Genomic DNA, 13777 nt, shown 5'->3' with positions numbered 1-13777 from the left:
AAAAAGCAGAGCCTTCAAATCTGTGTTTTGTCAGTCTTGTTACGATGGAGGCCCCCAGATGTTACTGTAAATTTTTGATTGATAAATAACAGAGATCAGATGAAAACATAACTCTCACCAACTATTTAACCATGCTCTGTGTTGAAGGCTGTCACATTAGCTACCATTATCAGTACCCTGACAGATGCATGCAGTCTACTGTTTGCATTGAAGAAATACGAAGAACAAGAGTTGTGATCTATTTTACCATTCGTTGCACGTTAAGCACTCTCTACTTTCAAGCAAATTTATTATTTTGACAGCATGTCCTCCCTCACCTTGTTTACTTCCCCACATCTAGCCTGGAGGCAGGAAGGGCTGATAGCTTTCCCTCGACCTGGATGCTATGTGACTACTAGGGGGTGCTCCAGAGTAATGAAAGATACCGTTTTCTTCTCATCCCACAGAGGCAGAAATTATCCTCCCAGTCCTCGACTTGCTTGGTTACAACCAGAGGGTAGATCAGACTGGTGTCTCCTGCTCAACAGGAAGACAGATTTGCTAGCAAACAGTCAGGCCACCCTTACTGGTGATTTGTATAGCTTGGGGAACATGTCCCAGAGATGATCCTGGTTGATATATCTCATGGAGCCCAAAGTGGGTTTGCAGACAATTGGAAGGTGTGGTGTGTTTCTTCGGTGATTACTAAGAAACTGGGTTTTGTTTTCCTTGCACCATGCTATTTCTAAAGCAAAACCAGACTTGACAGTCGTCATCGCTTGCACACCACTGATTTTCTCTAATTTGTAGGTGGCTTAATTATTTATAAGAGAGGGAGTCACATACTTTTCGGCAGTTCAACAGGTCGGGTGAGTTGCTGTGTGTCCTCATTAAAGTGGAGAGACCATGGCGTAACTGTGGCTGCCTGGATGCTCCAATGGGCTGGCTCCTTGCTTTTAGTATCATTAGGTGCTGTGTCTATGGGTGGCAAACCAAGCTGATTAATTATTTTGTTTGTATCAGATGTTTCTGAATCGATGTGCCTTGTTTTTTTGTCCTGCAAGGGCAGGAAGTTTAAAATAAATTCTGTAATGCCGATTTGCTCATTTTTCCTTTTCGAATTGTTGGTTTTTTTTTTCTCCCCAGTTTCTGTTGGTTTGCAGTGATGCAAAGTGTACTTTGATTTTTAATGTAATGCTGAGACGAGCCAGAGCTGCAGGATTTTTCCTATACAGTGAGTGCTTTATGCACATCCATGTGTGTAGCATATGCCAGAAGAAATACATATCTTTTATTCTAGAGGCCAACATCAGAAAAAGTGCTTCTTTATTCCCCCTTCCCTCCCCTCCTCCCCCCCAAGAATATCTCTAGCATGCTCAAAAATTTGGGAGATTTGAGTTTCTGAGTGTTTCTGCCTTTTTTGACTCACAGAGAAGTCATGAAAAGCTTCTTTTGTTTTTCCTTGATGATTCTACAGTCAGGAAAACAAAGCAACAACTGAATTTCTTGATTTGTTGAACATCTGAAAAGTAGTTCCCACCAGTTTGGTTATCCCCTACTTTTATACAAAATGTTTTTTGCTAGAAGTAACCTGTAAACTCTTCTCTGATAGAGAGAAATACCTGATGTATCACTTGGTAAAGCAGCAGTAATCTGGGTTGAAGGCTATATTCCCATTGCAGTGTACATCAGTCAGTTCAAACACAATTTCTTTCCTTTCATAGATTCCTTTTTCTTCTGTGCTCATTCAAAAAACAATACGTAATATGTTTTTGTTGAACAACAACAGTGCAAACACTACATCCCAGTTCTTTTAAGTTACGAATTTATAACACTGTAGCTACAGCATTATTTAATTTGTACTTCCCCAAAAAACACACATCAATGAAGTAAAATCCCTTAATCCTCATGCAGCACTAAAGGAGACCACTGGAACCAGGTGCAGCCCTTGTCAGAGAAGGGAATGAACTGCTGTGGTTTCTACAGCACTTTTCAACACTGGAAATCTGATTGCTTCTTTTATGTGCTTTATGAGGAGATGGGAGATGGAAGGAGAAGGGAGATGAAGAAAGTATATTCTTAATGGGAGTCCACATTGTGCGTGACTGATTTTCAAGACGTGAAAAGCTCTTCCTTGAGATTTTCTTGCATAGATTGTCAGAGTTACCTAAACCTTGTTTCACCCTGGTTAGATCCTTGCTGTGTCACCGGAGGACAGCAGAGGTGTGGACTGAAGGTCTGAGGCCTCACTTGTTATCTGAGAGAATACATAACCCACGTATTTTTTAGTGTATTCTCAGCTGATTTTAGAGCAGTTGCTGTGATGATTTTGACATTTAAAACTGTGTGGAGTTTTCTTATTTGCTGCTTTTGTGTTGGTGAACTTCTTCCTACTTCTTGCTTAGAGGCCATACCTCCTAGATATGTTATTCCTGAAGAGTCAGAACTGAATTCAAAGTTGGCCTCGAGGACGTGAAAACTCCTGGAGACACTTGTAGGCAGGTGCTGGGATGTAGGAGCTGTGTCAGAATGAAAGCACATAGATGTTTTGAGGGTGCCATTGAGACTTTTCAGGAGCTCCAAGCAGTTTGCTAAGACACATGCAGGTAAATTCCAAAAGAACTTGTCCAGGAGCTCCCAAGGCTTTATAAAGAAGCTGTTCTCTTTGTTATCATTACTTTAGGAATTATACTGTTCTGTTTGAATGCACTTGAGTATGGTCTTAATCATTTTGAGGCATTCCTTCAAAACAGTATTTGCTCTTAACTGGGCATCTGTACAGAATGGAGAAGTAATTGTGGGGATGAGGTGCTGCAGAGATGCTGCAGTGTCTCCTGACATCCACAACAAACTTGCTGGCCTTGTGAAGCCTGTCTGTTTTGAGCGCAGGAGCAGAGCTATGAAGAAATGAGCTTATGAGTATTTCAGCAAAGAGGCAGAAAAGAAAGTAAAGCCACTCTAGACTTGTTGGTAACATGGGAGACTTTCAGCTTTTTGCTCACCTTCTCTTTGCTCTCCCTTAGGCTTTCTAGTACAAGCAGTTTTATCATGTGCTAGTGGGACTTTATTTTATTTCGATGTGGCATCTTGATAAAAGTTATTCTGCATATATGCTGTTTGTGTCAGTGGTGGTTTCAGTTAGCTGCTGTTCTGAGGCTGAAGTAGTTCTGTTGCATTTCTGCTCTGTAAATGTAGTTCTTAAAGGATGTCATACTTATGTGGTTACTTCAGCAAAGCATTACAAATCTTGAATAATAAGTACTGTCAAATTCCACTATGTATAGCTTGTAGTAGAAGTGATCAGAAATGCTAATTTAGGATTCTGAGACGTAATTTAGTTACACAACAAAATATAATGGGTACATAGCCTGAAGGTGTTTTTATTGCTTTTGTTGCTCTTAACCACACCTGCAGTGCAGGAGGCATGTGTATTTGGTATGTGTGAGAAAGTACATGTTTTTAAGGTAAGTCTGTTCTTGTTTAACTGCTAGGCATGTTTAGTAAGGAAGATTTTTCTTATGACGAATGGCGAAGTTCAAGGGAAGCTAAGGGACTGAGCGTGGTGGTTTTGATACACGCTAAGTGGACCGAGGCCATTTTAATAGTGTAACACAGTTCTGCCTGCTATGAGCAGTCGGTGCTTCTCGCTGGAGTGCTGAGACCTAATGGGATTTTTAACTGTGTGTAAATGATTTGGAAGCTATTTGGAAGATGGAATGCTTGAACTCTCCTTAAAATCCCTTGGTGCGGGAATTAAAATATGCCTGATGGAGTTATATTTGCAGTCAGAGTTCTGTAGCTGACTTTGTTTAGTTTGACATGGAGTTCTTGAAAGCTGTTGGAGAAACAGGACAAAATACTCAGCAGTTTAGCCTGTATTGTGCCCTGTCTTGTCTGAGGTTGGGTGTCACTAACGATGGAGCTTGCTCACCAGTGTCCACCTGTGCTGCTTCTCACAGTGACTGAGGCGTTGTGCCTCCTAGTGCTGTGCTCTGCCTAAATTACAAGCAAGGCTTGTTTAGTTTGGAGAACTGTTTGATGTCACCAGGTCTCAAACAGAACTCAGAGTTTCCCCTCGTTCATCTGCCTTTATTCGTGTTCTGCAGTGTTCTTCATTCACGTTCCTCACTTTTTAGAGGTTGAAAGCAACGTGAGCTGTTGGATAATAGCTGTTGTGGTTGCACCTGCATTGGACTTGTGTGACCAAGCACTGAGCTGGATGGCTGTGGGAGCTGAGCTGCCTGAAAGAGTGGCTTGTCCCCTCCCCCCTGTTTTTTGTCCAGCTCAGCTCCCTGAGTGAAGTGCCTGCATGAATATATAAATGGGAGGGGCAGGTTGGGCTACAGTAGCCTTGACATGCATTGACTTAAAAAGAAGTAGAACTTCACCCAGAGACTTTATTTTATGCCATTTGAATTAGTAAACACTACAGGTTATTGCAGGAAGTTGACTGGCTATTGTAGAACTTTATGCCTGATATATTGAGCTGTAAGCTCTCTGTTTTGTTATATTCATTTTCCCTGTTTTAATTGTAGGCACAGTTGTTTAAACATGGCAAAAGAGAAGATTGTTTACCATATGGTAAGTTCGTAACATCCTGATTTTGTTTTAAAGCCATTCAAGTTAAAAAGAGAAGGATATGCTGTTAAAGAACAGTGCTATAAAGAATAAAATCAACAGGGAAGTTTTAAAGAATGCAAAATGAAGAAGAGAGAAAGTGAGGGAGGAGAAGATGCAAATGAAGTATTTATGTTGGAAAATCTCATCAGAGAATTAAAGATTTGGCAGGGGGTCAGGTTGGATGCTGGGCCTCAGCAGTTGAGCACAGAACATGGAAACTGTGTGATGTGAAGCTTATGAGCACCAAATTTAAGGATAAAACATGTAATACCAGGTTTAAAGAACCTGCTGTGTACGGAATCCGGTTGGAATCATCTAATGATACTGCTGAAAAGAAAAAAAGGTTTCAGTGGAAACAGATTACAATGGATAACAATTAGAGTTAGGCAGGTACCTGTAAGGAGAAGACAGAAGTGCCTGAATATTGTATTTACGTGTTGGAACTACATTCTTCTCATGATGCATCCTGGAATATGTTCAGAACTGACTGCACAATACTGCTTTGCTGTTTATTGGTAGCAACAAAGGGAGGTATAGAAAGATGGTGGCTAGTTACAGAACGCTGCAAAATAGAGAAGGACCACAGAACTGACTGTCAAAGCATGTGGTTTGTGCTGTTCACAAAAATTGAGTACTGATGTGAACCACATTAGAATGCTTCAACTTAATGGAATTGTTTTGACTCCAGATAAGAAACTCAGTAGATGTACAGCTGGAAGCAGTTTAGATTCTCCCAGTAATGAAGTGTAACATGCAGATGCTTTCCTACAAAATGCCTGAGATATGGGTAAAGCTGGAGATAAGATAGTGAAGACAAACCAAATGGAATGACAGAAGTGTTGCAGAGCTGGTCAGGTGCAAATGGAAAATATTGAGGAATGTTATTACTTAGCAGTAGAAAGCTGCAGTATGGAAGCTTGAGGAGTAATTAAGAACATGTCAGGTAACCAGAATTATGAACAGGCTCTATAGATGGCCCACAGTAATTGAGGAGTTGCACTTGGAAAAGGCTGATATTTAGATGTTCTTAACTTTCTTTCTATTTCTTTGGTCTCTTAAAATGCAGGTTACTTAGGCTTAAGAACTCGAGGAAGTTACTGGAACAATAGTAATTTACCTTACCATGTTTTATGTTACTAATAGTGGAATAAGTGAGGATAAAACAAAAACCTGATCAAAAATTGAGTAGATTTTGAAGTCATATGCCCTCTCAGAATTGGAAACAATTGCTGTGCCCTTGATCTCCTGGTAGTTTTGGAAACTTGATGTGGGCCTGGACTAGAAGATTACAGAACACAATCAATTTGTTTACCCTAAGACTGATTTGTCCTTCAGAGCCTGTAGCTACTTTGTATTAATTACTGATCAGCTATAAGTTCGTTCTTCAATACAGTCATCATTTCAGACTTCAACTGCAAAGGAACTATTTTGTTTGTAACAGGAATGTTCTTGTGAAAACTTTGAGTTCTGGAGCTTTACACTCGTTCTCCATTAATGTGTGGTTGTCATTTTGGTGAACGAATGGCTTTGATACGCTATGGAAATGGAAAGCTTTGTTGCTGATTGTTTACAGATCAGGATTATTTTTTGCATTTAAATGTTCCTGGACATTCATTGTCATAACAATTTCTGTGCAGAGGAGTTCATTTGGTGCTACCTGAAAAACATAAATGGTGGAAGTGAATGCCAAGTATGCAGATTGGGTACAGAATAACTGACTGAGATTTTCTCAGTCTTGGTTCTGTTAGACTATGGAGGATTCTTAGACACAGATAGTTGAGTATGTTGCTTCTGGTGAGAATTCGAGGCGTAAATATTCCTCATGAGCTGGACTCGTGATTTCCACAGCTGAAAGTAATCCTTATAACAGTGCTTCCTGTTTGGTAGGTGAAGGATATTAAATTTATTTGGCCAGTATCAAAACTGCTACAAGTGGGTAGTAAAACATCTGTGTTTCAGTAATACCTTCAGAAATCTGAATCTGAAGAACTTTGGAGACTTTAAACTTTTTTTTTATACTGAGTTGTTGTTAAGTGTTTTTCTAGCCTGTGTTTGTCTTACAGCTGCTACTGTACTTGAGTGTCTTGATAACTGCAAGCTGTCAGCAAGCAATCAGATGGTTCTTCGCAAGCTGGGGATGAAACTTGTTCAACGACTTGGACTGACGTTTGTGAAACCGAAGGTAGCAAAATGGAGGTTAGTTTCAAGTTGAAATAGTTTTTTTTTAAAAAGAAAAAGAATTCTAAAACAAGTAATTCGCAATCACTTCAGAAACTAAAAAATGCCTAAATCCATTTTTTTGCCAGTCTTTGTCCTTCCTGCTCTCTCCTACAAGAAAAAGAAATCATCATCATGTTATTTAAGATTGAATACATACTTTACGTGAAGTTTTTTGGCCATATATTGTTTCCTGTAATTTTTCCAGTTATGGGATAGCAGAGCAATATTGTGACTTTTACTGCTGTACTTCACAAAAGGAGAAAGAAGCCTGTTTCATGTAATGCACAACCTGGTAAAAGTGGGAAGACAGCAACCTTTGGTACTGGAGTTGACGTAGTTCCATGTTGTAAGAGTGAACTTAACATTTCCATTACATTGTTCTATCCTGATTCGATAGAAAGTTCACAGGGGAAAAGTGGTTTGCAATCCCACTTCAGTTTTGCATATTAGTCAGGTTTTGGTGTCTGGTTTTCCTTTTTGCCAGAGGGCAACCCATTTTTCAGATTTCTCGCACTGATATTTTAAAATTGCAGGCTCCATTGGTGACTTTTTTTTATTGTATTTCTTTTACTAACTTTTGAGAACGTCCTTAGGCATAGAAAATTCTTTTTAGGTGGAGAGTGTGCCTTGCCCGATGGCAAAAAGTTAGTTTAGCATGAAAATTATCTCTTTTGTAAGGATATGTTTGCACCACAGGCTAGATATGTGAGTACAGGTTGTGCAGAAAACCCTGGGCTAGCTTTACCATTTAAAACCATTCTTAATGAGTTGATTTTTATTTTTAAAGGTTTTGGAGAGCTTTTTAGGGCATGGGAATTTTGTCTCTCTTTGTGGTCACAATGGGAAGTAGTTTAGCTCTTCTCCACATGGAAAAGTGGCAGCTGGGTCAGGAGAAAGGAGAAAGGGATATTTTTTCCCTTTCCTTTAACACAAATATTAAATAACTGGAAAACTGTGCACTTGGAGGTATAACTTGACAAGCAGGTTTTGTGACATATGTGCCTATTTCAGCTATTTCAGCCTATAAATGTACTGTCTCTATTTCTTCTGCAGATACCAGCGTGGCTGTCGATCTCTGGCTGCCAACCTGCAGGCTCAGAGTTCAGTTGTGCAGAGCCAAAAGATAACTGTTGCTGCTAATGAAGCTGAGGATGATGAGGAATATGACATTCCAGGAGAGATTGAAAATGTTGTAGGTGTGTTGAAATGGGACAGAATTCGTTGTCAGGTCTGCACATTATATGTACATTAGGAAAGCAGCATGCTTAGTGCTAAGAAAGTGCTCTGGATATCTGCACTAATTTCAACAATTCAAAAGACTAAAATTTCAACCTGAGCAACTGGTTAAAATATACCATATGTTTCCCAAATAATTTAAATGTTGGCCTCTCAAGCAGAAACTCAAAAGTGTTCTAGTGTTTTTGTGGCGTAGAGAGAGGGAGTTATTGGAATACATTTTACTGGTAATGCAGAAGTGATGTTTTGAGCCTTTCATAACTGGAAGATTTGTTAAAGTTTGTAATGAAAAATAAAGTAAATGGTACTGCATTAAAGCTAAAAATTATGCTGGAAATTCTTAAGCTATGGTACTATCAAAGAACAGCATTTTGTGTTAGTATGTACTCTTAAGGAAGGCCTTCTGCTAGCTTGCTAATGAATATGCTCTAATTAAAAGTTATAATTTAAATCAGAAGGCTTTTATAGCTAAGCGATAAAATGAATTTTTTATACTTGTCTGGCAGAAACAAGAAATCTGGATACGAATATTTTTGTTTAAATTAGGAAGCAGCAATGTTAGGACGAAAATGAATTTGTAACATTTGAAGTATTTCTGTTGTTTGAATAAACCTGTTCAGTAATCTGTTTTGTTTAAACAAAATTATCTGCAGAGCAACTGCTGGTTGGACTGAAAGACAAAGACACTATTGTCAGGTGGTCTGCAGCAAAAGGGTACGTTTCTTGTTGTTACTCTAAACTTATAAATTAAAGCAAACAACACAAACACAGCCTTAATGTAACCCATGATTGATGGTTTGTGTGATGTAACATTCTGTTACTTCAAATGGCTTTAGCACAGTTCATGTTGTTAAGCCATATGACTTTTTATGACTGTATATAAAATCAGGCTAGTCTTCAGGAAAATTTCACTTATGTTTGCAAATAGGCATTTTGGGTAGGACTTGAGTTAAAGGTTTTTTTTTTTTCTTCCACTAATATATATTTTGTGTGTGCACACACACACACACACACATCTCTCTTACCTTTTCTAATTTGTAGCTTTGACTCCAAGCTTGAGATCTGGTGTTTTGGGGTACTGGTGTTAACATAGTGCATTGCTCTCTACTTACTCTGAGTTTCCAGTGACTAGGTTTTTTACTTGGATTTACTCACTGAATGACAGAACTAATGAATCACTGTATGCTTTTTTTCTTTTAACTTCTGTAGAATTGGTAGAATTACTGGAAGACTTCCAAAAGAATTAGCAGATGATGTGGTTGGATCTCTGTTGGACTGTTTTAGGTAAAAATCTTGCATCACATTTTGCATGCATCTGAAACGTGTGCTTATGAAATAGGAGGACTACTATTAAGAAAATGGATCTAAGAATTCATAGATCTTTTTGCCTTTCTTCTAGTATCCAATAGGAATAGGAATTCAAGGAAACTGTTCGTAATATTTTAAACCAGAAGTGCTGAAGCTCGTTAACTTGCTGCTTTAAAAATTCCCTGTGTGCTTATGACTTGAGTGTAGTATGCACATAGTAGAACAGAAACTCTATTTGTGAGTTCCAACTCAGGATATTCCATAATGTTCTATGGGAGGCGAGGCTAAAACGTCTAGGAAGATTGATGAATGGAAGGGGTATGGCAGAAATGCACAAGATCATGAGTGACTTGGATTGTTGCCCTCTGGATTTTATATTATCTGAAACAAACCAAAGTAGCAGATGGAAGGTTTGGGTACAGAAAAGGTGGTGGCTATTCGAAGTACATTCAAACAGTGAAACGTTACAAGTTCTGTGCCACGGGATGTTGATCAGTGTATACCTGATCAGAAAATCTTCTCTGCCCTCTTGTTGATGATCTTCTGTAGTCTGGAAGTGTTTTGGAGAGCTTTGCAATATACTTGTATTGTTCTGTTACTGCTACTAGCCCAGGAGTCTACTCTTGGCTGTGTGAGACAGAGGCTTGTGGACTTGCTAAACTTTCAGATCTAAAGAATGTAAGGTTTCAACCAGTGTTTTGGACTAAGCCAATAACAAAAATAGTAATTTTTACTAGTAATTACTAGTAATTTTTACTAGTAATAGTAAAATGTTGGTAATCTTTAGTTTGCCATTCAAACCTTTTGTTCTTTTGTTCTTCTCATTGGTGGAGAATACAAGTTGAAAATTTGAGCTCAAAAAATATTGCTTTAAAAAAGAAGATACAGCCTTAAAAACTTGCAATGAAAGTATCTTCTTAGCCAATACTTCCACTGCATTACTGTGATTAATTCAGGAGGTGCAGCTGATCTCAATTATCCCTGGAGCTTCAAAGACATGTACTCACTGCGTTTTCTTTCCTTGTTTTTCAAGTCATAGGGGTGAGTAATACAGCTAGTAATTGAGTGACCTGCTTTCTTCAGAAACACTTTGGAACAAATGAAGACAGGGAGAAAGGGAATCTCTTCTGTTTGCTTTGCACTAAATACATAGTGGACAAAATAAAAATAACGTCAATTGCTCATCGCTGGCAGTTTAAATTGTATTTCTGAGGATAAGAAGCAAGGATGTCTTATGCACAGACTCAAAGGCAGTTGGCAGGGAAGAAATAATTTTTCACAGTGCAGTGAGGTCTTCAGCACAGTCTTGCAAGGATCTGTGCAAGCCTTGTTCTATCCAAAATACTCAAAAGCTATCCTGGAAAGAAGGCGAACAGTGGGGAGATGAAACAGAGTAATGATTTAAATTAGATAATACAGTGAAAGCTGAAGGTGGTAGAAAAGATGATATCAGCCTTAAATTAAGTAACTAGACTATAAAAGACATATCTAATGCCTAATGAATGCAAACTAACGCACTTAGGGCTGAACATGGACAGTGAGAAACCAGTTAATATTACTCAGGAAAGAGATCCTGAATTCACTGTGCATAGTTTGATGGTTCTGTGACCATGTCAATGGAGCATCTGTCTAGGTAAAAAGGAAGGCAAATGGGGTATAAGATATTAGGAAAGGAAGAGATGACAAAGCTGAGGTGTTAAATGTGATTTATCTGATGTCTTTTCCATGTGGGAAAGAAAAGGTAGGAGGATATAGAGGAGGTGCATAAAACCATAAATATGAAGAAGAAGGGAAAGCGGGCAATTGTTTACTGTTCACTCTTTCTCATAGTATGAGAACTGAGGAGCATCAGGAAGTCCATTTTCACACAATTAAACTGTGGAAGTCATTGCCACAGGATGTTATGGAAGCCAGAAGTGTTAAGGGAGTTCAGAAAGGGATTATCCAAATTAATGGATGGGATTCCCATCAGAGGTTATTAAATATGACATTCTGGCTTGGGAAGTCCTGTACTTCTGATTGCCAAAGCCAGGAGGAGGCTAATAGGGAATGATCTTTTGTGCTTTGTCTTTGGCTGAGCATCTGCTATGGGTCCATTTCAGAGGCAGTATGCCTGGGAGAGATGAAGCTTTGATATGACCTAGTTGAGTTGTTTAGTATCTTACTCTTAGGTTCCTATTCCTAGTTTAATGCAGAATTGACTAATTAACTGTTAATCATGCAGCATACAAAGGCTTCCCTTTTCACTCCTTTATCTCCCAGTCCATCAACAACTGTACACTGATAGTTTTTTTTTCCTGTGTTCACTACAAGTCATTGTTTTGGTTTGGTTTTTTTTTTTTTTTTTTTTTTTTTTGAGGCATCTGAACACCACTGTTCACTCATTTGAAATGCACGAGCTTGTATAATCTTTTTGTCAGACTGCTTGAGCCTTTCCTTCTAGTAAAGGATTGTGTTTGGCATTAAATTAGTGAGTTGTCTTGGCTATATTCTGTAAACCTGCATCTTTGGCAGTGCCACAGAAAGTTCTTTTCCTTTTCTGCATGAGACCCTTGTATTGTCTTCTTCCACAAAGAAGTTACATTTATATTGATAATTGGTTTTGTTTTACTTTTTTGCTTCTTTGTTCATATTTACAGCAATGTTTATGTTGCACAAAATGGGGAAGGAAACATGTTCAATTCTTGTGTTTTAAAAGTATAACAAGAGTAAAGAGAAGATACAGGTTTGTGTCTTAAATTGTTAGGAATTCACCATGAAAAAATGTAATCCAGAAAGGCAAAGTTAGCCTTAACAAAGCTTGTTTTCATTCTCAAATTAGTTTCCAGGAAACCGACAACGCGTGGCACGGTGGATGCCTGGCTCTGGCTGAATTAGGCAGAAGAGGATTGTTACTCCCTTCCCGAATTTCAGATGGTGAGTTGTAGTTGCTGAATGTTACTATGTTCCTGAATTAGCAGGTTGTGGTTTCAGAGACTTAATACATGGCAATAGACTGAAATTTGCTGATCTGAGTGTGCTGAATAAGGACTGAGTATTAATTCCGGAGTGAAAAATATGCCTGGGGGAATGTTTAAGGTACTTCTGTCTAGAGCATTGTTTTGGATGTGCCTTATTTAATAAATTTTTCTTTCCAAAATGAAATTAGTTTCTTGGGGTTTTATTTCTCCCTCTCCCCCATGTTTCTTTGTGCAGTCGTATAAAAATAATCTATATGCTTCTATACTGTCAATGCCATTATTTGAATAGAATATATGAAATAATCAGCAGCTAATTTGCCCTTTAAGGCTGGTAGCTTATTCCATTTGTTTCTGATGAAATTTCAGAAAGACAGTTTGGTTTAATTTATACAATGAACTGCTTTAAGTTATTTGTGTTTTTGTTTTTTTTTTAATGGGTTCTTGCAATATCAGAATGGAAGGAAATAACAGGGCAAAAGTACGGTGAATGTAGTAGGTCTATCTTTTGTGATTTTTGGATAATCTGTTATAGCTTTATAATGACAAAAACTCAATATAGTAGTACACACAGACTGGGCACTTTCCCAGCAGCGGACTGGGCTCGATGTTTTGGTCTCATTTAGCACTCTTGTGTTCTTGTTTGAACAGAGAGACTGAACACTAATTTTCAGTGATGTTCCAGAACTGTTATTTCTTATTAGTGAGTTTGGTTGCTGCGTCTTTTCTGTTCTGGAGGTCTGTTGACTTCCACGAAAAAAGCATAAAACATGATATTTAATGCATTTCATCTTTCTGATTCCATGAAAAGAGTTCGCATCCCAAATAGTAACAGTTTTGAACATGAGAATTTTTGTGCTGACCACGTTCAGCTGGTTTTCCTTTTCTGATTGCTTTTCCCTCTGTATTGGAAAAGTGAAATGATTAAAAAACCAAAACAATTTTAGGATTGGGAAGTGATCCAGTGGTATGTCTTTATTTCATTTCTAATTAAACAGAAACTGTAGACCTGTCAAGGGATCAGGGCAGCCTAACTGTTACGGTTTGACTGGACTTTTTCTATCGCCGTATTCCATTTGTTCAAACTGAAATTGATATTTTTGTCTTTTCACAATCTGAAATGCTTTTTCTCTGTGGAAGATTAAAGAACTATGGTGTTACTCTTCTGTTTCTTTAACAACTCAGAACTTAATCCCTGAAAGTTTCTGTTTAAAGTTAACATCTTAGCCAGAACATTCTAAATAGTTTATCTTGGATCTCCATTGCACACACATTAAGCAGTAAATTCTGGAGGCTGCAGGGTGTTTAATGCAGTTCTGCTTCCTTACCAAGGTTTAGGCTTGCTGCTAGTGATCAAGTAGATGAGTCTCTATTATCTGAATAACGACTCATGTATACCCATATTTTTGAGTGAATAATGGTTAATCTGCAGTTATTTTACTTACACTGATAGCAGA

At 38.3% G+C, this 13777-nt stretch overlaps 1 protein-coding gene across 1 annotated transcript in view; it reads left to right on the top strand.

The window, feature by feature from the left end:
• Positions 1-13777, top strand: part of TBCD (tubulin folding cofactor D) — a 108974-nt gene that overhangs the window by 13385 nt on the left and 81812 nt on the right. Inside the window, exons 9-14 of the mRNA XM_042833226.1 lie at positions 4515-4560; positions 6663-6795; positions 7873-8015; positions 8709-8769; positions 9265-9339; positions 12185-12279. Of these exons, the coding sequence (XP_042689160.1) occupies positions 4515-4560; positions 6663-6795; positions 7873-8015; positions 8709-8769; positions 9265-9339; positions 12185-12279 (553 nt within the window). The remainder of the gene's footprint in view (positions 1-4514; positions 4561-6662; positions 6796-7872; positions 8016-8708; positions 8770-9264; positions 9340-12184; positions 12280-13777) is intronic.

This window comes from Centrocercus urophasianus, unplaced genomic scaffold, assembly GCF_019232065.1.
Source record: "Centrocercus urophasianus isolate 14NV4802_14NV808 unplaced genomic scaffold, USGS_Curo_1.0 seq_41, whole genome shotgun sequence".
NCBI lineage: Eukaryota > Metazoa > Chordata > Aves > Galliformes > Phasianidae > Centrocercus > Centrocercus urophasianus.
This window is presented reverse-complemented; position numbering and strand designations above follow the sequence as displayed.